This window comes from Onychostoma macrolepis, chromosome 10 (genome assembly GCF_012432095.1).
Source record: "Onychostoma macrolepis isolate SWU-2019 chromosome 10, ASM1243209v1, whole genome shotgun sequence".
NCBI lineage: Eukaryota > Metazoa > Chordata > Actinopteri > Cypriniformes > Cyprinidae > Onychostoma > Onychostoma macrolepis.
Genome location: NC_081164.1, coordinates 13,404,473 through 13,429,841, shown reverse-complemented (window position 1 = coordinate 13,429,841; position 25,369 = coordinate 13,404,473). Strand labels below are relative to the sequence as shown.

Genomic DNA, 25,369 nt, shown 5'->3' with positions numbered 1-25,369 from the left:
ACAATGAAAAGGTCTCCCTCTAAATCCGCTGATATATCATGCATTGAACTCTCTCTTTACAGCTCCTGCCGTTGGTTGACAAAGCTCTGGGAAATCCATCGCTGCAGACAGGTCCTCTGTTCCCTCAGGTCTCAAATATGCTGCTGTCCTGGGAAAAGCGGGCGGCTGGGAAAGAGGCTCCCACCTTTCAAAGACTGCTGTCAGACTTCTGGGTGGGTCTGGGTCGCCTGTGCACAACTTACGTAGACTGTGAAGAAGCCAAACAAACCACCCTGGAGGGCATTGCATCACTCCTGCAGATTATGCATAACCCGAACAGTGCCAGTAAACAGACCAAGAAGAAGAAAACTGTGAAAATTTGCTTCACGGACAAGGAAGAAAGAGGCCAAGGAGAGGAACCTCCCAGGGAAACTCCAGCGGTCGAGGAGCAGCATTGTCCCTTGAGAAATGGACACCTGCTGGATTTGGTGTGCCAGCTGGTGAAGCTCAACATGGTGTACGTGAGCGAATGTGAGTCGGAAAGGCACCTGCGCTTTTTGTCTCAGCTGCTCGGGGCGTTCCCAAGTCCTCAGGTGTTCCAGGTGCTGCTGAGGCCGGAGGAAACGAAGCCTGAAATGGGGCCGGAGCTCAGGCCACTCGCTGAGAACGCAGCTGTCCACTTTCTCCTACAAAGAGTCACTGTATGGTTAAAACAAGAAGACAGGAATAACACTGACTTCCTGGTGGACATGGTTTTTAGTTCCCTGAAGTGCTGCAGCTCCAGTGATGACAAGACACTGATCCTCAACCACATCAGTGTAAGTGACCCACATGGTTCGGGGGATTGGGATGCTACAGGGATATATTAAAGCAATAGCCCACAAGATGCTGTATTTCAGTGTATTTACCATGTTTAAAGGGTATCATTAGGCATGACCCAAAGTGACAACATCAGCATAATAACAGACACCGGTCTTCACGAAAGAATTATATTTATTACAAAAAATAATGTGATATTTTATTTCAATATTTTATTTTTTATTTCGACATGTTCACAAAAGCCTTGATAAAATAATATAAATATATATATATATATATTTTCAGCATTGATGATAAATGTTTCTTGAGCAACAAATCAGCATAGTGGGATGTGATGTTGAAGACTGGGAATTCAGCTTTGTAGTCACATAAATAAATTACATTTGAAAATATATTCAGACAGAAAAGTTATTTTAAATTCTAATAATATTTCACAACATTACTGTTTTTACTGTATTTTTGATCAAATAAATGCGGTCTTGTTGAGCATGAAATATTTCTTTCAAAAACAAGAAAAAAATCTTACCAACCCCAAACCTTTTGTATGTTTTTAATGAAATGTTACATTTTCCAACTGTTTGTACTTCACATCTGTGTATCAAAAGACATTTTCTCTGATTTACAAACATGTAATATCAATAATCAGTTATTCGTCTCTTTAAAACAGAGGGATTTGAATTGGAGTGTGACTCTTCAGCTTATTGAAAAGGTACCTGTTTTTATTAAGCGATCTTTTCAATTAGGTTAAATTTGGCTTTTTACAATGTTTTGTATTGAAGAAATATGAGTTAACAAAATTTTCTCTTATCGCTTTCATGACTCCAGGCCTGTGCAGATCCCGTCTGTTTGGAGGTGTGTATTGGCTGGCTGAGGGGTCCAGTGTTAGGGGAGAGGTTGGTGGGTCTGGCTGGAGAGCTGTGTGTGATGGGTCTGCGTGGATCCCTTTCTTCATCATCCTATTATGCATACGGCTGGCCTCTCACCAGCCTCGCTCTGTCACAGCAGCACAATAATGGCAAGTCTGTATATCATACTCAAAAACTACCACCTGATTTCTCGCATATTGCAGTTAAAGACAAAACTGACCCATTTACTTTGATAAAACAAGCTCCTGGATCACAAATTTGAAGGAATAAAATACCAAAATTCCTCAACAGGAAGTCCTCTTGAGAAAAACTGTGACAGCAATACTGGCTTAGCAAAAAAAATATCACAGTGAAGCATGTTTTGGTCCTGTGGAATCCTTGATTTCTTCCAAAAAAGTTTTACCAAGGCTGCATTTATTTGATCAAAAAAAAGAAAAGCACTAATATTGTGAAATGTTATTGCAATTTAAAATAACTGTTTTCTATTATAATATATTTAAAATGTAACTTATTCCTGTGATCATAAAGCTGAATTTTCAACAGCCATTACTCCAGTCTTCAGTGTCACATGATCCTTCAGAAATCATTTTAATTAGCTGTTTTGACACTCGATTAAACATTTCCTGTTATTATCAATGTTGAAATCAGTTGTGCTGCTTAATATTTTTTTTTTTGAAACTGTGATACATTTTTTTTTTTCCAGGGTGAAAATAAAGTGCAAAAGAACAGCATTTATTTGAAATATAAATCTTATATAGATCTAAAATATAAAACATTATAAATGGCTTTGCTGTCACTTTTGATAAATTTAATGCGTTTTTGCTGAAAAATTCCTCCAACAAAACAAACAAAAAAAATCTTACTGACCCCATACTTTTGAATGATACTGAATGTCTCAATATAGGAGTTATTATGGGAGTATTATTATGTGTTGCAAATGACTTAATGAGTGGTTGGCTTAAAGGAAATAATGCTGTTTCACCCTTTCTTCTCTCTGCAGAGCCTCTCATCGGCAAGGCCTATGTCAAGCAGATCATTGACAAGCTTCACGCCACCCTGTCAGAAGCAAAGGGCATGTCAGACGCTGGGAACATGGAGCCGCTGGTCACTTTTATCTCTGATGTGGCTGCCACCTTCTTTTCTTCAGTTAAGGGCTGCCTGCTGCTGGCGTCTGCCGAGGAGCTGTTTATGACTGTTTTCCAGCTTTGTGCACAGGACCAAATCTCCACTCACCTCTCAGGTACAGACTCCAAGCCATCAAGAAGTTCAAATATTTGTCTATGTACAATGTGATTTCTCAATTTCTTTCAATATTACACCACAAATAATGTCTCCTCAATTGTGTGTATTGCTTTTAAATGCATGTCTGGTTTTTCCCGGCAGATGCTCTTCTCCTGAAGCTGCAGCACGCCTACACTGCTGGCATTCAATCACTGATCACTCACCTGGGTGCAGGGGTCACAAAGGGCACCCTCCTCCACAACATTGCACTCTGGGTTAAAAGTCAGCTGCTCACCATGCAACTGACAGTCAAAAGGTCTCAAAAGGGCTCATCTAATGGCCTTTAGTTAAATGTGCTTTCTCCGAATACTGTTACTTTTTTTTTTTTTTAAAGTTTGGATAGCTGAAAGAAAGTTGTTTGGGAACTTATCTCAATCTCCTCTGTTATTAATGTCAGTCTCAAGGTTCTGGTGCAGGCTGTGGAAAGTCTGGCTCAGACCATCGCCTCAGCCCAGAAGACCAGCTGTCTCCTGTCTCAGTTTATCTGCTGTCTTACTCCTACTGAAGAGGAATGGAGTTGCATTAGACGGGCCCTGCCGCCTCAGGTACTCAGCCAGTCACAAATGACATTCACACAGGCCAAACAAGCCGGCAAAAGATTTTGGGAGGAACCATTGGTTTAATATTTTGTTAAAATGGTATAAAGAAGGTACATCCTTAAAGGGATAGTTCACCCAAAAATGAAAATTCTGTCATTAATTACTCATCCTCTTGTTGTTCCAAACCCATAGTACCTCATAGTAATTCAACAATTTGTTCTCTTCCCTGTCAGTCTTTGACGTACGTTCACGACAGTACCACGCAAGCACAAGAAATTGTTGAATAAAGTCATAATTTTTGTTTTCTTTGCACACAAAAAGTATTCTCGTAGCTTCATAAAATTATGGTTGAACCACATGGACTATTTTAACGATTCTGGGCCTTGAACGTGGTTGTTCCATTACTGTCTATGGAGGGTCAGAAAACTCTCGGATTTCATCAAAAATATCTTAATTTGTGTTCTAAAGATGTATGAAGGTCTTATGGGTTTGGAACGACATGAGTGTGAGTAATAAATGACCAAATTTTCATTTTTGGGTGAACTATCCCTTTAAAATGGCAAAAATATGTCATTTTAATTAATTATCTTTGTGCATCTCTGCAGTGGGTGAAACACCCTCTATTGTGTGGTCATCTCAGAGTCACTGGTGAATACCCCTGCAAGGACTTTTTTTCGACTAACAGGCTGCCTGCACACCTGTGTGTAAGTGCATTACTGGGCAGAGTCATCTTCACTGCAGCTTCACCTGATGACCAGCAGGTGGAGGCAGACTTCTCTGAAATTCCTGATTTCAAACACATAGGTGAGACTCATTCATTCATCTAGCTTTTGGTAGCAGTGATCTTGTAAAATAATATCATTTTTGTTCATGCATTACACATTCTGAAAGGATAATTTAGAGATTTTTTTAGAGGAGGATAATTCTGATAGTGTGTAATGTGAATCAATCTTTATAGCAGTGTACTATTTTCATGACATGCATACAAATATAATTTGCCACTTTATATCTCCCAATATGTCTTATTAAGATTTAAATGCTAGTTTTATGATCAAAGCTCTGTAGTTTTTATTGTGGGGACAAACATATAATGCAATGAATATCACATATCAAGACCTGAAGATGGACATTTTTAGAATTATAATGAAATGCCTTTTATTTACTAAAAAGTAATTTTTTTTATCGTGTTGATTTAGGGGCCTTATCAAATGTGTATCAAATATGATAAAGTAGGCTTTATAGAATTAAAATAAAGTGTCACCAATACTTGTTTTAATGTAGTTTCAGAGATTTTCTATGGACTTCAGTGGTGTGAAGAAATGGAGCTTTCACCACCCATGGTGTCTGAATATCACAAACTATTGCAGACCTGGAGTTTAGAACAGATAATCCACAACAACAGCCTGATCCAAACTACTCTGTTAGACACACTTTTCACAAGGTCATTTATTTCTTTAGTTATTTATTTCCAAAATGTGCATTTTCAATAGTAATGGTCTAGCCTATATATACATGTCTTTTTGTTTTGTTTTAATGAGCATAATTCATAGACCGTTTTATCATTTTTAATCACAGGTCACAAGAAGAGGGCTCCCTCTGGTCACTAGCTCTGGCAAAATACATGCAGAACAGTAAAATGGAACCAAGCCACATTAAGGCCTTATACGGCAATGTAGAAAGGTAAGACATTTATCAAAGCACACACACAACAAATGCTAACATACACCACCATTCGGGGTCAGTAAGATTTTTTTTTATTGTTTTTGAAAGAACTCTTATGCTCACCAAGGCTGCATGTATTTGATTGCAAATACAGTAAAAACCATAATATTGTGATATAATAATTAAAATAGCTTGTTTTCTGTTTAAATATATTTTAGAATTTTCAGTAGTCATTGACATAGTCTTTAGTGTCACATGATCCTTCATATTTCTAAAAAGCTGATTAATGTAGATTAATATTTTTGTACATTTAGTAATTTTTTTTTCATGTTTCTTTTATTTAGTTGAAATAGGAATCTTAAGTAGAAGTGTCAGCCTAGGTGGTTGTGACGTTCCTGCTAATTCTGTTGCTTTTTTTGTGTGTGTCAGTTTCTATCCCCTTTCAGAACACAGTGTAAGCACAGTGCAGGTGCTGTGTCCATTTCTAGCCAGTGAAGAGAGAGAATCCCTCATCGCCTTGTGTGTCGCAGAGCTCCTTAACTGGCAGGACAGAGAGCAGGACTGCATCGATAGTGAGATTCAAATCATATACACACACCACACATGATAAGTCATATAGGCTGAGCAGCACCAATCTCACTCACTTAAGTGATGTGAAAGAATAATGTTGTATGTGTAGGTGTGCGGGGCTGTCTGGCCGTGCTGCTCTGCTGTCTTCAGGCCGACACGGCTGTGGAGGATGAGATCTTGTTGGCTGTCATAGCCACGATTGCCGAATGGAGGAACAGTAGGGAGGAGTGGTTCCTCTTCAACAGGTGAGACTGTGTCTCAGCTATGTGTATCTCTGTAATGAGGAAGATGGCAGTGGCAGTCATGTTTATGCCAGAGCTGTGGCCATGATGCTCAAGTGGGTGATGCAGGTTTTTTATTTGCCCTCTTTATTGTAGCTTTCCAATAGTAAACTAAAAATGTTTAAAAAAAATGTAAATATTTAGAATATCTCAAGATATATATAATGTGTATGTATATGTATGTATGTTTACACACACACACACACACACACACACACACACACACACACACACATACATATACAAATAATAGCTATCATAACAATGCTAAATGCATCAAGAATGTGATGCAACTTGAAATAATACGTAACAGTATATAAACATTTAGCCCAAAATGCATTCATAACAAAAACATTAATGCAGAAAATATTTTTCCTATCCCATCTTTACAATTTTTTTTGGAATAAAACATTTAAAATATAAAATCAGTAAGTAATACAAAATAATTATAGCTAGCATAACAATGTTAAATGTATCAAGAATGTCAATGTAAAAAAAAACAATATACTAACATACTAAACTAACAATATACAAACATATTAATGCAGAAAAAGAGGAAAATCACCAAAAACTGTTTTCATTTTCCTCTTTGCTATACCATACAAATAAAAATACAAAAAATAAATGAATAATAAAAATAATACCTATCATAACACAATTTTAAATGGATCAAGAATGTGAAGCATCTTAAAATGATGCCTAACAATATATAAACATTTTCTTAAAATTTCAAAATGTTTTATTGCTGAAAAAAGAAAAATAAACAAAAGTTTTTTAAAATTCTCTCTTTACTGTATCTTTTAAATAATTTTTAAAAATAAGTTAAATTAAATGAAAAATAAATAAAATTGTTTAATTAAATAATTATATTTATAATTAATTATAATTATTTAATTAAATACAGTTTAACTAAATAAATTAAATGTATATTTTAATATTCATTCAGGTAACACAGGCTTTAAAATCTATCTTTTTTTTTTTAATAACTTTTTTTTATAACTGTGTCCATTTGCAGTGACCTTGGAAAAGTCTCTACCGCAGGGCTCTTATTGGCAGTAGAAATGATGCGTTTCCTGTGCTGGATGGTGGATCATTCTCCTACAGTCTTGGGAAACACTCATTGGGATCTCCTGCTCTGCTCAATGCTGGCATGGCTTGAGGTGAGATTTCTCTCTCCATCTTCATTAACACTGTTTGTATGCAGTAGACAGGCTCACAGCGACGCTTTCCCTGTCCTTTCCAGAAATTTCCACCCCAGTGCACAATCAAATCGGCATTTTGAATAGATCTTATTTTAACACCAGGTGTAAATGAGATCTGAGGTGCTTTACACACATGGCTCATCTTATAAATAATCACACCTACTCTGAGAACTGCATACAGACGATGATCTAAGCAAATGTCATTTTTAATCAGTGCAACATGTAATTGTGTGTTTTTCACAGACCGCCAGTGAGAACAGCAGCATGTTCTGGAATCCTTGGGTGCAGCTGTTTGTGTGTACAAACTGTGAGCTTATTGTAAGGCTGAGTGAGTTTTTCACATTGCCTCCTGCTGGTGTGGAGGAACAGCTTCCTCCAGAGCTAAACTCGGAGTGGAAGGAGTTCTTTTTGGAGGGAATTCACAACCTTCTACTCACACTGCTTGTTAAGATCCCTGGTGAGTTGCCTTAACAAGAACCTTTAAGTTTAGTTTGTGGTTTAATTATTTTTTTTTTAACACACACACACACACACACACACACATGTTCGTTTTTGTGAAAAGTGGGGACATTCCATAGGCGCAATGGTTTTTATAGTGTACTTACTGTATGTGCTATTGACCTACACCTAAACCTACCCCTTACAGGAGACTGTGCATTTCAACTTTTTTGAAAAAAACTTAATTCTGAGTGATTTATAAGCGTTTTGAAAAGTGGGGACATGGGTCAATGTCCTGAGATGTCACCTTCACCTTGTAATACCTATGTCATACCTTTGTTATTATACAAATCTATGTCCTGACTTTTCACAAAAACGCGCACACACACACACACACACACACACACACACACACACACATATATATATATATATATATATATATATACACACTACTGTTCGAGGGTTTGTGGCCAGTTAATGGTTTTGAAAATTGTGAAATATTACAATTTAAGATGACTGTTTTCTATCTTAATATATTTTAAAATGTAATTTATTAATGTGGTAGTAAAGCTGAATTTCCAGTCTTCGGTTACACATAATCCTTCAGAAATCATTCTAATATACTGATTTGATGCTAAAGAAATTCACTCACAAAATCGCCAGAAATTCACATGAAAAAATATGGTTACTGTGTTTCAGGTATTACAGGATAGCATATTGGTACCTATATATTTTTATAACTTTTAACAGTATATTACACAGTAAAATTGCATATAACGTGATTAAACAATTTTTTTTTTTACAGTAGTATTTTACATTAGTGTAATTTAAAGCTCCATCACTAAACAAAACAACCAAAAAAGCTATATCTACACACCATTCAAACTTAGTCATCATATGTTTGCCTAATAGGCATTGTGACTCACCCTTAATATTAACCTAGAAATCATTTTTATACTATATTTCTGATGTTTAATGGAAACATGATGTCTGGTGGTTAACAGACTACTGAAATGCCAAACTTTTGTCTCAGTGGAATTTACAGAGCCGGATGACCCTTTGTTCCCCCTGCCGGCATTGAGGGCAGTGGGGGAGGCTCTTACTTACATCCCTGTGGAGCTGCTCACACAGAATAAACTCCCTCCTCGGTTTGTAGCTGACCAGAGGAGCAGTCTGCCAGAGCCCCTCCAGACCCTGCTGAATACCCTCTCACCCCTGCTGCTCTTCAAAGCCCGGCCGTTACAGCTCGCAGTCTACCACATCCTACACAAGTACAGACTCTCTTGCTTCCCTTAACTCTTACTTCACTCTAACTCCACACAGTAGACATTTAAATGGGTCATATAATGGAAAACTTTTGAAGCAATAGTTACCTAAAAATGAAAATTTGTTTAAATTTTAGCATAACATCACTTGCGTCAGGCTGAGAGTCCAAACATCTGATAAAAACATCACAATAATCCACACAACTCCAGTCCATCAATTAAGGTGTTAAGAAGTGAAAAGCTGCATGTTTGTAATAAAGCCATCATTAAGGTATAGCATTCCATAATCCATAATGACACTTCCTCCAGTGAAAAAAATATGTCCCTTGTTGTCATCTCACATCAAAATCCACTGAGAGTTTAGAACTGTTTTGGACTGTTTTTGCATGTAAATAGTGCTTGATCTGAGTATATTTCTCTCCTGATTCAGACAAGATGACTTTTTCACTGGAAAAAGCAATATTATGTACTGTATAGAGGACTTGTATTTTAGCCAGAAGCAAGGGTTCAAAGATAACAATTACTTACAAACATGCAGCTTTTCACTTCACAAGATGTTAATTGATGGACTGGAGACACGTAGATTAGTTATGGATAATTGTTATGCTTTTATCAGCTGTTTGCACTTTCTTTCTGACGGCACCCATTCAGTCTAGACTCTAGAGAATCCAGTGGTGAGCAAGCGATGTGATTGTAAAATTTCTCCAAATCTGTTGAAATTTCTCCAAATCTCAAAATGTGGAACTCTCCAAATTTTCAGCAAATTTTATTTTATGCGAGAACTTTTCCCAAAGTTTAGCATAATGTAGATATACTCTAGATGCCCTTTCACATGATCAGCAACCATAAGCCAATTAACATATGAACAAAGTTTTAAAGGTACAGTAGCAAAAACAACATTTTTAATACTAAAGAGTCAGTGAAAGGGCAGAAAACTGTCATACTAAACTAAATTACAACTATTTGTGGTGCAGGAAAACTTGTTTAACATTATAATTGGACTTGTGGGTAAAAATAAAATGCAAAATGTAGAATACCGCATTAAGAAGTCAGCATGTGTCTTACCACCTAGACATTATCTTTGTTTTCTACCTGTTCTGCAGCGTCTGCAGAAACGCTGTAATGGACTTTCCTGTAAGTTGCTTTGGTAGGAAAGTATCTGTCTAGAACATAATTGTAAATGTAATTGAAATGAATACTCCAAGGGACGGCCGGTTTTTGCATAGCCTTAAGGTCATATTGTACGGAAGAAGTTTAATCCACAATGCGTTCCGCTTTGGGTTTAATTAAATATGCTTCATTGAGAGCACAAGCCTCTGGGAGTGAAACAGTTTTATATTCCACGGGGTTAGCTGAGATGTCCTCTGTGCTGTTGCTGTAGTGCGATGTCCATTACAAGCCTTTGAATGAGCTTCAGTACTGACGTGGAATCGTCTCAGGAGAAATGCGAGTGATGTGTTCGTGTCTTACAGGGTGATGCCTTTGTTGCCAGAGAGTGACAGTGAGAGTGCCAGCGCTAAATCTGATGCTGAAGATGGAGAAGAACCATGCTTGTAAGACACACAAAGACACTCCTTTACACACACTGGCACTTAAAAGTCTTTGGACTTTAATGCTAAAAAGATTCCATTTGGTTAGATTTTTTGACATCCATCCATCTTTGTTTGTGTTTGTATTTTTCTATATTTGTTTATTTAATTAACTATTGTATTATCTAAAATGTAAAATAACTAAAGTAATGCAATAAACATTATCTAAATAACACAAAACACCCTGATATACATTGATGATAGCATAAATAGGGGAAAAAATTCACTAACGGTAACTTCTGGGAATGTCCTTTTACTGGTTTCATTAAGTTATTCATATTTCCTTCATTTACTATTTAACTTTTTTTTTCATTATTTAATTATTGTATTTGCTCTTATTTAACGTTTTTTGTTATTTAAAATATCAATTTGAAATGTGATTATTTCAAATATCTTTTTAATGTTTAATATTTAATATTTGTTTTTGTTTTTTTATTATTTATTAAAATAATGTCACTTCACAAGACGTTAATGGACTGGCGTCATGTGGATTACTTTTTGATTATTGTTATGCTTTTATTACTTTGTTGTATGCTGTCTTATGCTTTTATCAGCTGTTTCTGATGGCACCCATTAAGTCTAGAGCAGGTGTTGGCAACCTTTACGCATTGACGTGCCATTTTTAATTTTTCTGGTTAACCACTGTGCCAATACTACCCTTCACCCCCCATCTTTTTTTAATGCATTCTGTATTTACAGTACATAAACATTTTTAAATGATACGATAAAAAACAATATTTGAGTTTCATGCAAATAGTTTCTAAAGATTTTTTCATAAATAGTTTTTTTAACTTTTCAAAATTTCTTGAATAACAGATATAGAATATGACCGTACTGAACACCACTGTATGTGTGTGTGTGTGATAAGGCCAATGCATTAAAAACCATTGTTTAATCGCCGTTCTATATTAATGCACTGCTTTAATTGATACACACACACACACAAACACACACACACCACTCGCACACAGAGATCACGCTGTGCAAAAAGTAACATTCAGAAGCTTATAAACGTGATGTCAGTGCTGCCACACAACTTTTATTAATTGATATTGAATCGCTATATTATATTTCTCAGCAACAAGGGGGTAAAATTGCTGTTTTTTTAAGTAAAAAAAAGAGAAAAAAAAGTTGGTAACGCTTTATTTTAAGGTGTCATAATACAGAGTAATTACCTAATTAAGTACTTAGTAGTAGCCATTGTGCTTACATGAAACAAAAGGTACTTACCATGTAACTAAGTTATGGAACAGCCTGTAATTACAGTTTGTAATTATGTAGATGCAATAGGCAGCTACTGTTACACACATAACAGGCCGAGTCTGTTACACAGCTACTAGTACACTTAAGTACAATCTTGATGCAATTTATTTTAAGTAGCTTATGCCTGTGTGATATTCTGTAATTTTAATGTAATTAGAAAGGTATTACATGTATTTAAGCCGTGTACTGGTGGGTTAAATCAAACTAAGGTGCTGCTGGATAAGGTGTACAGTACAGATACACATGAAGTACACTTAAGTACAATCTTGATGCACTTTATTTTAAGTAGCTTATGTCTGTGTACTTACATTTATAATTACGTTGCATGAAGTCTGCAACACATATGTAACAATCTTTTGGTTACATAAGTAGCTGTGTAACAGACTCGACCTGTTACATATGTGTAACAGTAGCTGCCTATTACATCTACATAATTACAAACTGTAAGTACAGGCTGTTCCATGACATAGTTACATGAAACAAAATGTACTTACCATGTAAGTACAACAGCTACTACGAAGTACTTAACTAGGTAACTACTCTGTATTATGGACACCTTAAAATAAAGTGTTACCAAAAAGTCAAGTAGTTTGCATCACTGGATATACCTGTCGGTCATTTAACATTTCCATCGTAAAACATTTGACTATTATTAAATGATTTACAGCTTAATCTTGCCTTGCTCTCTTTCAGTGTTAAACTGACGCTTCACACTCTGCTTCTGTTAACAGTAAACCCTGCCTGCTTTGATTTGATTGACCATCTCAGTCATTTTGACGTTGACGAGCACTGTTAGACCATTGAGGGTTTGATCTGAAGCTCCTAGCGCATCCGTAGACTAACTAATATGAGAAGTTCTTACCTCAAAATGTATATGCAGTTTTCCCTATTGCTTGTGTGCCAGCGATTATCCCTCTGTGTGCCACTGTTGACACGTAGGTTGCCGACCCCTGGTCTAGAGGATCCAGTATTTAATTATTGTATTATTTACACTTAATTAACTGTTTTTGTTATTTAAAATAGCAATTTAAAATGTTATTATTTAAAATATCAGTTTTATGTTATGTAATGTTGTTTTTTTTTTAAATGTATTATTATTTTTTTATTTCTGGGGCCACCAGATTTTATGGTATCTAGATGACTTACTGTGTGCACTTCCTTTAGGTCTCCTCCAGCAGCATTGATGAGCATCCTTTCTGCCACAGAAGAGCTCTTGGAGAATATTCTAGGTGGTGTGCAAGTGGGTGAGTTTGCAGTGGTGCAACCCCTCAGTATGGAGCACTGCTTCATTCTGGGATATCTTCTGGCCTGGAAACTCCTCTTCACCTTCTTCAAGGCTTCTTCATCTCATGTAAGTAAAAAAAAAAAGTCATAATGCTCTGGAAAACTGTCATCCTTTTTGATGGACTTTTAACAGAGACATTCTAGAGGTTAAATGATCTGTCAGATGTGTCCGTCTCATTGTGACAGAAATATTGAGTGATAATGTCACAGCTTTCATCTCCACAGCTCTTTATGATTTTGAGTGAAAGCAAAAAAGAAGTACTTTTTGTAATGCAAGCAACATGACATGTCTTTTACGTTGTGAGAACTTCTGTTTTTGTTTTTCAGCTGCGAGCTCAGTACTCTCTGCATTTGAAAAAGACTCATTCTCTTCATAAACTCCTGCTCCACCTGTTCCGCCTGATGCCAGAGAACCCATCAGTGCCTGGACAGCCAGCAGAACCCTCAAACAAAGAACCCAAAACCTTCTTCACTGAGAGCTTGTCTCTCTCCCCACGGAGTATGTTGCAGATTATTTATAAATGTGATTCTCAACTGGTTTTACCATAGGAATCAACACTACCAAAATTATTTATTGTAAAAAAAATAAATAAAAAAAAATCAGTAAAACCAAGTGTTACAATTTAATAAACATATCACTGAATGTTTATACGCTATCACAAACTACATCTACCCAAAAATATGCAATATTATTAGTCATTTTTACTAAAAAATAATTATTTATTTAGTGTCAAACTAAGCACAATTATGTTTTTGGATGTTTTATTCTTTGCATTTAGCATTTTTATTTTATTTTTTTTCCCTTGCCAGTTTTCTTTTTTCTTTTAAAGTTTTAGCAATTTTATGTGTTTGTTGTAATTGTTTTTTATTAGTTTTTGAAATAATTATATTATTTAGTGCTTTAATTAAACTTGTTTCAGTTAGTAGACAAGGCAACATTTCTAATTGTTTTTCCATCTAATATTTACCTTTTATTAAAGCTTCATTTTAGTTTTTAAAACTTTATGGAAATTACAGAGTTTGAATAGTTCGTTTTATTCATCAATACCAACACAACCTGTGTGAACTGATCAAAACAGATCTGCGGCTCCTCAGTTGACAACCAATGATTTGTAACATTTATGTATTACTCTCTTATCTGAGATCAACTGTGTAAGTAAGTGTGTGTGTGTGTGTGTTTTTCTAGAAACTGAAGGTCTGCAGTTTGAGGTTCCCCATCTAGCCTGCTCTGTGTACTATGGTGCGTTGAAGGACTTGCCTGCAATGGTGCGTCTGTGGTGGAACAGCCAAGAGAAACGTGTCTTCAGCACTGTGGATAAATTCACCAGCAAGTACGTCAGCAGCGTTTTGTCTGCGCAGGAGATCGCCTCTGTACAGTCCAGCACCCAGACTTTTGAGAACATGATGGTGAGCTGTGGTGGAAGGTTTAAGTGAAATAATGTGCTCTGTGTTTAAGTGGTTTATTACATTGTAATGGGATGTTTTGTGTTTTTTTCCCCAGGTGAAAGCACGGTCTGCCACGCGGGAGGTGATCGCGACTTACTCTGTCGATGACATCTTCATAGAGCTGGTGATTCAGCTGCCTCAGAATTATCCGCTCGGATCTATTTCAGTGGAGAGTGGGCGGAGAGTGGGCGTGGCTGTTCAGCAGTGGCGCAATTGGATGCTTCAGCTCAGCACGTACCTTACACACCAGGTACAGGAAGTAGAAATGTTCTCAGTCTAAACCTTTTAAGATAAATGCACAGTTATTAACATTTAGTTAAAACTATACACTACTGTTCAAAGGTTTGTGGTCGGCTAGCTTGAACGTCTCAAATTAAAAATAACCCTTCTCTATTTCAGTATATTTTAAAATGTATTCCTGTGGTGTTAAAACTGAATTTTCAGCATCATTACTCCAGTCTTCAGTGTCACATGATCCTTCAGTATGCATTCTAATATGCTGATTTGCTGGTTGAGAAACATTTCTTATTATCAGTGTTGAAAACATTCGTTATACTGTATATATATTTTTAGGATTCTTTGATGCATAAAAACTTTAAAAGAACAGCATTTATTTGAAATAAAATTAATGTAATGTAATGTAATTTTAGTTTTCATCCTTGCTGAAAAAAAGTTTTGCATTCTTTGAAAAAATCTTACTGAACATTTAAGCAGTTGAAATATCATTAATATTGTTTTTGGGTTTTTTTCTAAATATTTTTGCTTCATGTCAAATTATATTTTCAGTTTCCTGATTTTAAAACTTGTTTTCGGGAATTTTTAACCTGGCTCTAAAACATGTAATACAAGGCATAATACAAGGTAGTGTTGTTATAGAGAAACTAAATATAAAGTATTTGGACATTTAAGCCACATATAAAAATGCATTTTATTGTATTAGATGAAAAAAGAAAATTAAAAAAAAAAAATCAAACCAAGTGGCATCTGGAAACAAATGATGCAAGAGCTTTTGTCAGAACTAACTTCATTTTTGGGCCACTGTTGCTTTAACCAAAGTCCCAAAGTCATTTTTAGTGGATTTTGAATAATAATAGTGTAATTAGAGTAATTTGAGAGATGAAATGTGATCTCTGCTGTTAAAAAGTGCTACTGGGTTTCTGGGTTTGATTTTCTTTTTTTTAATATAATGCACTGGTAGTCATACTTTTTAGATTTGAAAACTTTTTTGGACTGATGTTAATGTTTCTGGTCTGTTTATGTTGGAGTTGCCTAGTGACCAGCTGGACTGGTTTATTAAAGTAACGGTTAAATGCCCTGAGTGAATTTTTAAAAATAATATGAATAACTGAAAATGGCCATGTTTTCGTGTTTGGTAGAATGGTAGTATTCTGGAAGGTCTGTCTCTGTGGAAGAACAATGTTGACAAGCGTTTTGAGGGGGTGGAGGACTGTATGATCTGCTTCTCTGTCATTCACGGATCCAATTACTCGCTGCCAAAGAAAGCCTGCCGTACCTGCAAAAAGAAGTTCCACTCTGCCTGTCTGGTGAGTGCCACATGCACAATCTTTTGCTCTTCCATCATAGTTATTTTTAGGTGAAGGTTTTTTGAGAGTAGAAAGTATACTTTTGAGCTTTTATGTTATTTTACAAATTTACATCACTATCTATAATATCTGCAGTTTAAAGTTAACATGTCACTCATTTTACTTCTGTTATCTGAAGTATTTGTGTGAAACAGGATATTCAATAGTATTCAGAAATTGAATAAACATGATTTCATGTTGAGTTTTAATGTTTTTAATTGGTAGTACGATTGCATCCCTTTGAAATCATAGGTTTAAAATCCTATAGAAGGTCACCAGTGCACTTTTGAAAAATGAAATTGAAAATTGTATCATTTCCCATCCGCAGTGAAGTTCTCAATCTGTCACCATTTATTACTCCCAATTTTGCAGATATTTCAGAATCCGCAAAATGTGCAACCTTGAATGATCTCGAACGCTTCTCGTTCCTCACTGACCGCATGTTTCCATTTCTTTTCATTTCACAGTATAAATGGTTCACATCTAGCAACAAATCCACATGTCCTCTGTGCCGAGAGACATTCTTCTAAGCTCTGTCTCCATGGACACAAATAATAGGTGAATGACGTCCTCGGCAAACAGCTGACTCGGAAAGAAGTGTTCTGTTCGTTTGTTTGTTCATAAGGTTTTTCCAGTGCTGCAATTTACAGTGGCCTTTTAGTTTCTGAATCTGAAGTGCACCCAACAACACCTGTCACAAACAACAAAATGAACAATCAGCTGGAATTCCAGAAAACAAAGTACCCAGACTGGATTAAAGACAGCTTGACAGGACAATAAAAGCTGAACAAGTGTGCGCATTCATGGCCTTGAAGGAATAGTTCACCAAAAATCAACATTTTGTCATTATTTGCACATACTCATGTCATTCCAAACCTGATTCATGTTATTATTAGTTTTTGGGGGAACCCCCCCCCCCCCAAAAAAAGAAACTGCCACCCAAAAGAAACCGCCAGTATGAATAAAAAGTAAGTATAGTACAAGATGCTATAAATGGAAGTCATATGGTAGCTTAGTGAAAGGAATGGCACACAACTTAGGTTGTTGTTCTCTTTTTGTTTTAAATAAAAATGTAGCTGCATACAGGTTTGGGATGACATGGATAAATAATCACAAAATGTGAATTTTTTGTTTGTGTATACTATTTCTTTAAATTCCATTTTAATGTGGCAAGATGGTTCATCACACATCAGGTTACATACATTTCCCATTCACAAATAAATCGAACTGTTCATAGTTTCTGCTGATGTGGAAAATAATGTGTTTTTCTCTGATAAATGTGGGACCACATGGATGACCTGTATAGAAATAATGGACCGAGTTTTGACTTTTAATCTCAGCTTGATGATATTTTGTATAATGACACATAATGCTGTATGCATCAGAAATATCTGTTTGCTTTGAGCTTTAGTTGTCATGGATTGTGTAACATGACACAATCTGTGGTCCTGAAATACAGACGTTTATCATACTTTCTGCCTCACTGTTTATCATATGTCATTTTACGTTATCTGCGTCTGTCAATCAGATTGACAGTGTATCACACTATCTGTGCGTTTGTGTCTGTTCCTCAGATTCACGGCAGCTTATCTATTGAAGCTGCAAGGTAAGCTGCAGTTTGCATTTACACAGGGAAGACATGCATTGTAGAATAATTTCAGTGGCAAAAAAAGGTTGGTGATCGAAGCACATCTAAATCCATCTGTTGCTCAGCTATTAATATTTAATAAATGTTCCCATTGAAGAGCCACATGTATTGCATGATGCAGAACACTACCTGAAACAAATATGAACAAAACCATGCGTCTCCTCCAGCCATGTTTACATTTTAAACTTGTTCATGTTATTGAAGCTTATGCAAGTAGTGAGACAGGAAAAGCCTTTTATCTTCAATCCCATATGGCTGTGGGTTTCCCCTACACAACCAGTGTGACCAAGTGGTTTACACATTATGTTGTCAAACATGACTACGGAGATGGGTTTATTAGCAGGAACATGCTTAATACACATGTATTACAATGTAATTACTTGGTTATTACATTGTAATAACAGTATAATGAAAAATATTTAGAAAAATACTAGCACATCATGTATATGTGTGTGCATATCATTATATCCATGTGCATAATAATGACACAAGTATTCGCATGTATTTCTCAAATGCAAAGCCTGCATTCACTCCTATCAGTCATCCTCGTTCTGTATTGTTGTCTGTATCTGTTGCCGTATACGGCGTGACTGAGGCTTATCTCCTGAGAGAGGATGGAGCAGAGGTCCCCCAAAACCAGAAAGAAAAGATCATTTTCTGTTGCATGCAGAGCAAGCTAATGCTTCTGGGTGAAGAGAGGAAGGATTTAGAGCTCTCGGGGAGATTTAGCTGCCTTATCTATGATAATAATCAATAGCTGTAAAGACTACAATGAGCACCGGGGAGACGGGATTGTCGGAAGGCTCAGGATATATTACGCCAGGAAGCGCATATGTTTTCGTCACTTTCCCGTGCTAATAGGATTGCCTTAATAGTTAACGATGTGTCAGAGAGAATCGGCAGGAAAAAGGAGGGAATGAGATGAAGAAGAGAAAAGGTCAACATTTTATATTTCGCAGGGAAAGTTTTGCAGAGTTCACACATAATGAGTACAACAACAATGAGTCACAACAAACCTCCCTTGATTTCCTCTCTCAAAAGCCTTTTATCGGATTTATTATGCCCAGGATGCCAATAGCAATTTCAGTATTACTGTAAAATGCTAACCCCGTAACTGCTAGTTCTTGGAAGTAGGACCAGTCAGACGGCTGTTGCTGGCGCCAAAATGGCAGTGGTTCTCAGGTCTCAGGTCTGTCTCGCTGGCGTTTGAGTCATTTATTGTTGTAATGGAGGCTTTGTTTTCATTACACGCTTGTTTGGAAGTCATTAGGTAATTAAACATGACACATGTATTCACTGGAGTGCTCTGAGCCGATGCAGTGTTTTAAAACCTTGATGCCTTAAAAACTGACCCATCATTGTTCATAAGCTTCAAGTGCTGAACTCACGGTTGATATTTCCTCAAGGCAGCTACAGATTTATGTGAACCACTAGGTGGCAGCATTGGATGGTGTCGGTGCATGCTTGACATGGGATTTGATGCTTTTTAAAATCCATCTTCAGAGATGTTTTATACAGTTCGCTCAGTGTCAAGAGAGGGTTATTGCTCTTAAAAAGTATCAAACCAAAGCCATCAGAAAAAAATTACTGTTCTGTATTCTCGGTGCAAAATGATGACAGACAGACAGACAGACAGACAGACAGACAGATAGATAGATAGATAGATAGATAGATAGATAGATAGATAGATAGATAGATAGATAGAATGACAGAACAACAATAGAAGGATGGATTGGGATAGATGGATAGACGGATGGATGGATGATAGGAAGAAAATACAACAGAACAATAGAATGATAGAACAATGGAACGATAGAACATCATATGGACAGATAGAATTACAGAACAATAGAAGAATGGATGGATGAATGGATGATAGAAAGAAAATATGATAGATAGATAGATAGATAGATAGATAGGATGGATATAGGTTGGTAGACATTGTGATAGATGGATAGACGGACAGACGGATGGATGGATGATAGAAAGAAAATAGAACGATGGAACAATAGAACAATACATAAATAGATAGATATATTAGCTGAACTTCCAGGAATAAAATAAAACGTAACATACTCTGGTTCTTGTATATTGTATTTAATGCTTTATAATGTTCTTTAGTGCATCAACAAACTCACTTTGTTAAATCTGCAAGCTCTCTGTCTTACAGCAAACTCTTATAATCTTAATGCAATCAGTGTTCTTCCTGCCATTTCAGAATGTGTGTGTGTTACAGAAAGCTTAGGCTGGGCCAGAGCTGCATGTTCAATTTTCAGCATAATGCTGCTGCGAGAACTAGTGTGCGGGGCCTAGTTAATATTCAGTCCATCCTGACCCATTTGAGGACTGCTGGTACTTCCAGAGTTGTCATGCCTCAGTTCAGTGCTGTAGGCTTCTTTTCAGCTCTCTAAATAGCAGCATGTCACTGCTGCTCTGCCAGCACAATGAAACCAGGCCAGCTCTCCTCCGCCTTCTTTCCACTTTCATTATTACCATTAAAGTAGCCAATTTGCATGGCCAGTGGTTTGGCTGACCCCTAGTGGAGACTGGCTCTGCTGTTCTGGCTTTAATTTTTTTTTTTGTGTGCGTGTCTAGTTCTACACTCGGCTATATTAGGAAATGCCCTTGTTTGACGAGGAGGTCACTTCTCTACTCTCACATTTTTTCTTTCTACCCACTGGCAGAAGAAAAATGAGGATTTATCCAATCTCATCTAGGAGTTTGGCTATTGAATGGACAGGAATTAGCCAGTTGGAAAACAGTCACTTTGCCCTGAATTCACTTTTCATTTCAGATCAGTGTGTTGTGTGTGTGTGTGTGTGTGTGTGTGTATGTGTGTGTATATGTATATGTGTGTATATATATATACATACATACATACATACATATTAGTGCTGTCAAATGATTAATCGCGATTAATTGCATCCAAAATTAAAGTTTTTGGTTGCATAATATATGTGTTCTGTGCACATTTATTATGTATATATAAATACACAAACAGTATATATGTTGAAAATATTTACATGTATATACATTTATATTATATATAAATATTTAATATAGAAACTTAACGTTTTTCTTAAATATATACATGCATGTGTTTGTATTTATATTTACATAATAAATATACACAGTATACACAAACATACAGTATTATGTAAACAAAAACCTTTATTTTGGATGCGATTAATCTCGATTAATAATTTGACAGCAGCACTTATATACACATATACACATATATATATATACACACAGTGGAGGGGGATTATTTGATCCCCTGCTGATTTTGTACGTTTGCCCACTGACAAAGAAATGATCAGTCTATAATTTTAATGGTAGGTTTATTTGAACAGTGAGAGACAGAATAACAAAAAATCCAGAAAAACGCATTTCAAAAAAGTTATAAATTGATTTGCATTTTATTGAGTGAAATAAGTATTTGACTTCTTCGCAAAACACAACATAGTACTTGTTGGCAAAACCCTTGTTGGCAATCACAGAGGTCAGATGTTTCTTGTAGTTGGCCACCAGGTTTGCACACATCTCAGGAGGGATTATGCCCCACAGATCCTCTCCAAGTCATTAAGGTTTATTCCAAGTGTTGGGGTTGTAATGTGACACACAGCAGCCACAACAGCACTTATGTTTTATTTTTATTTTTTCCTTTATATTCAAAACATTCCCAAACGAATTAACTATATCATGAAATATCTTGATTCTCACCTTTATAGATCATGTTAGTTGATCTAGTGGGCGATGGTCAAAGTAACCTAATAATGTAATATATTAACTAGGCTATGCATAAAAACCTGTCTGTTTACTTAATTAACAGATATGGGTGTCATGCCATAACACACTTTAAAACGACTGACTTCATATTTAATGTGAATTTAACTTTGAATGTAAATGTGAATAAAAACATTGTAAGTTAGGCTACTAATCATAACACTTTCATTGTACAGAAAGAGAGCAAAGAACATTTACATTATCAAAGAACATTTTTACTGACAGTCTAGAGTTCAAGCACTCTCAAAAAACTCCAATTAAAATCACTGAAGCTGTTTACACAATGAAATGAATATCTTACTTACTTACATATTGGCACACACATTTGCATTTTGTTGTTTCTGACGAGAGAATTCGCCAGAGAGAAGTATTCAGTCAGTGAGAAGTGAAGAAAACACCGGCATTTTAGCGATGACTCATCTGAACGCCTCTGATTGGTTATTGCATTCATAAGCTCAACAGAATCGTGTGTGATTGTTTATAATGTGCAGTGCTGTAAAAATGCATCTGTATCTGGCTCAGCGCCAGCCAGTAAATGCAGATTTGAATTTAGCAGCTGATGATATGACGCACTGAACATTCTGCCAGTGTGATTGTATTATATATAGAAAATATTAATCGGCTATTTTTTGTCTTTTGGAAGCTGCATTCAAAATCCGCTTGGCTCAAAAATCTGAGGGGGCACGTGCCCCCTCACTGTGAATGGGCACGACACCTCTGCCTGGGAGCCAGAAATCATGCTGATTGTTAGGGGATCAAATACTTATTTCACTCAGATGCAAATCAATTTATAACTTTTTTTAAAATGCATTTTTCTGGATTTTTTGTTGTTATTCTGTCTCTCACTGTTCAAATAAACCTACCATTAAAATTATAGACTGATCATTTCTTTGTCAGTGGGCAAACGTAAAAAAAATCAGTAGGAGATCAAATAATTATTTTCCTCACCGTATATATATGTGACCCTGGATCACAAAACCAGTCTTAAGTCGCTGGGGTATATTTGTAGCAACAGCCAAAAATACATTGTATGGGTCAAAATTATCAATTTTTCTTTTTTGCCAAAAATCATTAGGATATTAAGTAAAGATCATGTTCCATGAAGATATTTTGTAAATTTCTTACCGTAAATATATCAAAATGTTATTTCTGATTAGTAATATGCATTGCTAAGAACTTCATTTGGACAACTTTAAAGGCGATTTTCTCAGTATTTAGATTTTTTTTGAGTGTGTCGGCATGATGTGGTCGGGGTCGGGTATAAGCTAAGTTTACAATGTGTAATTACGAGTTCTACAAAGACCTGAATGCTTTTTACAAGTCAGAGTCTCATAATTGCAGTAGATCCGGCATGTCATTAAGTCACTTTTTATTCAAAATATACATTTTAAGCCTCACCATGTGACTCATCCTACCTCATATCTTCTGACTTGTTGAGGTGTGCTGCATGTTTAAATGATCAGAAGATCAATTTTGCCTGCCGGATAATAAAAATGTGTAAAAAAAAAAAAAAAAAATCCCATAGACTTAAATTGAAAAAGGCACTAATGCCTTCTCTATCAAATAAAGTTGGGCTTTTTTGAGTAAACATCCATCTTGAAACCAACCAGAACACTCCAACAAGTGCATAACATGGTATGGGGTCTGAATAATACTCTGGCATTGTGTGACACTTTCTTTCACCCAGAAAATATAAACAAAAAAAGTTCAAATGTATTTTATAGCCTACTATTGTTTTTGCATCCCAAGCACATTGAAAAGGTCACACTTTATTTTAATTTTAATTATCGCTATTAACAAACCATTAACTACAACTTTTCCTCAGGAAACTCCTAATTTTCCACTTATTAATAGTTAGTAAGGTATTTGTTAAGTTCAGGTATTAGGGATCTAGAATATGGTCATGCACAATATTTGCTCGGAAAAATGTGCCTGTGGTGATATTACATTGCTTCAGGTATATTTGTAATGTCCTGTAAGTGGCTTATAAAAGTGCATTCAGTTTTATCTCAAAATATCCGAAATAATGAACTTGGCAACATTTTATTGTGTTGGTTGTTGTACGTATTGCAGGAGTGCCATGAGTGCTGTTAAAGGTTAATGCTCAATTGCATTTGAAAATATCGTACCATCTACAGTAAACCCTACCCTAAACCTACCTGATAGTGGTATAAAAAGCTATTTGCTGAAGCAACCATGCCGTTTTAGTTTCCATGTACAAGTCTTTGAGCTCTTTTAGGGCTTTGCATCGCAAGTGCAGGGCTGTACTGGGTGAACTACCGAGCATGTTTACTACATCGGAAAAGTAATTTAAATGGAGCTGGTTATGTGATTCAAACTTCACAAAACGTGCTGCAGTAAAAATGTTTTAAGGTCATAACATAGGATTGTTTAAGGCACTGTGTGAATATAATTCTTTATTAATCAACAATCTGCCCCTTTAATCATGATTTGTGTGAAAAGGAATAAAAGTTGTTGGTTTTTAACAGCGACCTAGTGCTCATTTGAGCTGAAGACTGCAGTGAATTGTATGTGTATAGGTATGTTTTTGGAGTTTTGCCAAAATGTAGGCAAAGCACATTTTCCCAGAGAGCCTAGGTTGAGTTTTATGTCGAGCTCAATTGTGTCTTCCAAACCCCCTTAGCTGTGATAATGCACTCCGTGTCTTATTGCTTTATTAGAGTTGTCTTTAAATTCTGCATGCATTCTGCCAAACTCACCCCTCATCGCAGACGTCTTTGTCAGCACATGCAGCTTGTCTCCTTTCTTCTGATTGGAGGGCAGGAGGAAGCGGGGTGGAGAGGCTGTGATATGTACCCAGATGGCTTCTCGCTGTGGCTGTAGGCCGACTCCCATGCGCCACACTTTTTAATCTCCCTCAGCTGTGAAGCCGGGATATCTAAATTAGAGAGGAGAGGAGAGCGGAGCTGCCATTCTCCATGCTTCAGGTTGTTTATTTGCTGTGACTGGGTTGCAGAGGTAGAACAAATGGAGAGCCCAGGGAGAGGCTTAGGACTGCGACTCAGCTAAGAGCCTTTTAAGAGAGGGGCCATTAATGCCAGTCCTCCGCTACACGGCCCGCCACGTGAAGGAACAGCCAACGGGCGGGAGAGGATAGGCTGTAACAATGCATCCGAGGCAAATGTGCTGCTACTTACCCTAGCGGATTTGTAAACAGAGAACCAACTCCAGACCGTCCGCAGCCCCTAAATCGAAACTCTATTCATTACGAGCGAAACCTCTTGCAGCTCGCCGTTCAGCGGGTGAGGACGACCTTTGCCCACATCATTCGTTGTTCGCGCAGAGCGAGGCTGATGTTTACGGAAAGTGTAGTCTGTTTACGGGAGTATGCTAATGAGGTCATAGCCTCTAGGTCTTGAGATCAGAGAGGCTCAGCGTGGAGCAGAAGCCCGAGGCGGCCGCCTCACGGGGAGCTGAAGGGAGAGAGTGTCTTACATGACAGTAATGCTGAAAACAATTTTTATAAGGCCCTGTTTATGGCATGCTCGGTGGCAGAAAGGCTGTTTGCTGTCAAGACGGCTGAAATACTTATGAGATGCTACAATCAAAGTCAGCGAGACTGCTGGGGTGAAGGGATGCTTTATTCTGAAATGCGAATTATTAGGGTAATCGTAATCGAAGTAACTTTGTTTTTGTTCTATACCATTAAGCAAATCCTAATTGCCAATTACCTTGATTTATAATCTAAAATGCTCCTCAAGAGTTCATTTAATGGTGCATTGGTAATTGAAGATGGTAATTGCTTTCTTAAAAAAAGAATGAGGTGTCGTTTTGGTTTGGTACGTTTTTGTTGGTGTTAAGCACCCATAAATAGGATATAATAGTAGATGTTGTGTTTTGGATG

General features: G+C 36.6%; 1 protein-coding gene across 2 annotated transcripts in view; it reads left to right on the top strand.

Moving 5' to 3' along the window:
* Positions 1-17,541, top strand: part of ltn1 (listerin E3 ubiquitin protein ligase 1) — a 30,058-nt gene extending 12,517 nt beyond the window's left edge. For both annotated transcript variants that reach the window (XM_058788760.1, XM_058788761.1), the window contains exons 10-30: positions 63-797; positions 1,466-1,507; positions 1,624-1,813; positions 2,665-2,904; positions 3,048-3,201; positions 3,343-3,490; positions 4,090-4,288; positions 4,766-4,925; positions 5,060-5,164; positions 5,576-5,718; positions 5,826-5,961; positions 7,013-7,157; positions 7,443-7,656; positions 8,674-8,911; positions 10,378-10,458; positions 12,922-13,108; positions 13,369-13,540; positions 14,228-14,448; positions 14,543-14,737; positions 15,864-16,031; positions 16,538-17,541. In XM_058788760.1, coding sequence (XP_058644743.1) covers positions 63-797; positions 1,466-1,507; positions 1,624-1,813; positions 2,665-2,904; positions 3,048-3,201; positions 3,343-3,490; positions 4,090-4,288; positions 4,766-4,925; positions 5,060-5,164; positions 5,576-5,718; positions 5,826-5,961; positions 7,013-7,157; positions 7,443-7,656; positions 8,674-8,911; positions 10,378-10,458; positions 12,922-13,108; positions 13,369-13,540; positions 14,228-14,448; positions 14,543-14,737; positions 15,864-16,031; positions 16,538-16,600 — 3,936 coding nt within the window. In that variant the 3' untranslated portion in view covers positions 16,601-17,541. The remainder of the gene's footprint in view (positions 1-62; positions 798-1,465; positions 1,508-1,623; positions 1,814-2,664; positions 2,905-3,047; positions 3,202-3,342; positions 3,491-4,089; positions 4,289-4,765; positions 4,926-5,059; positions 5,165-5,575; positions 5,719-5,825; positions 5,962-7,012; positions 7,158-7,442; positions 7,657-8,673; positions 8,912-10,377; positions 10,459-12,921; positions 13,109-13,368; positions 13,541-14,227; positions 14,449-14,542; positions 14,738-15,863; positions 16,032-16,537) is intronic.
* Positions 17,542-25,369: the final 7,828 nt, after the last annotated feature.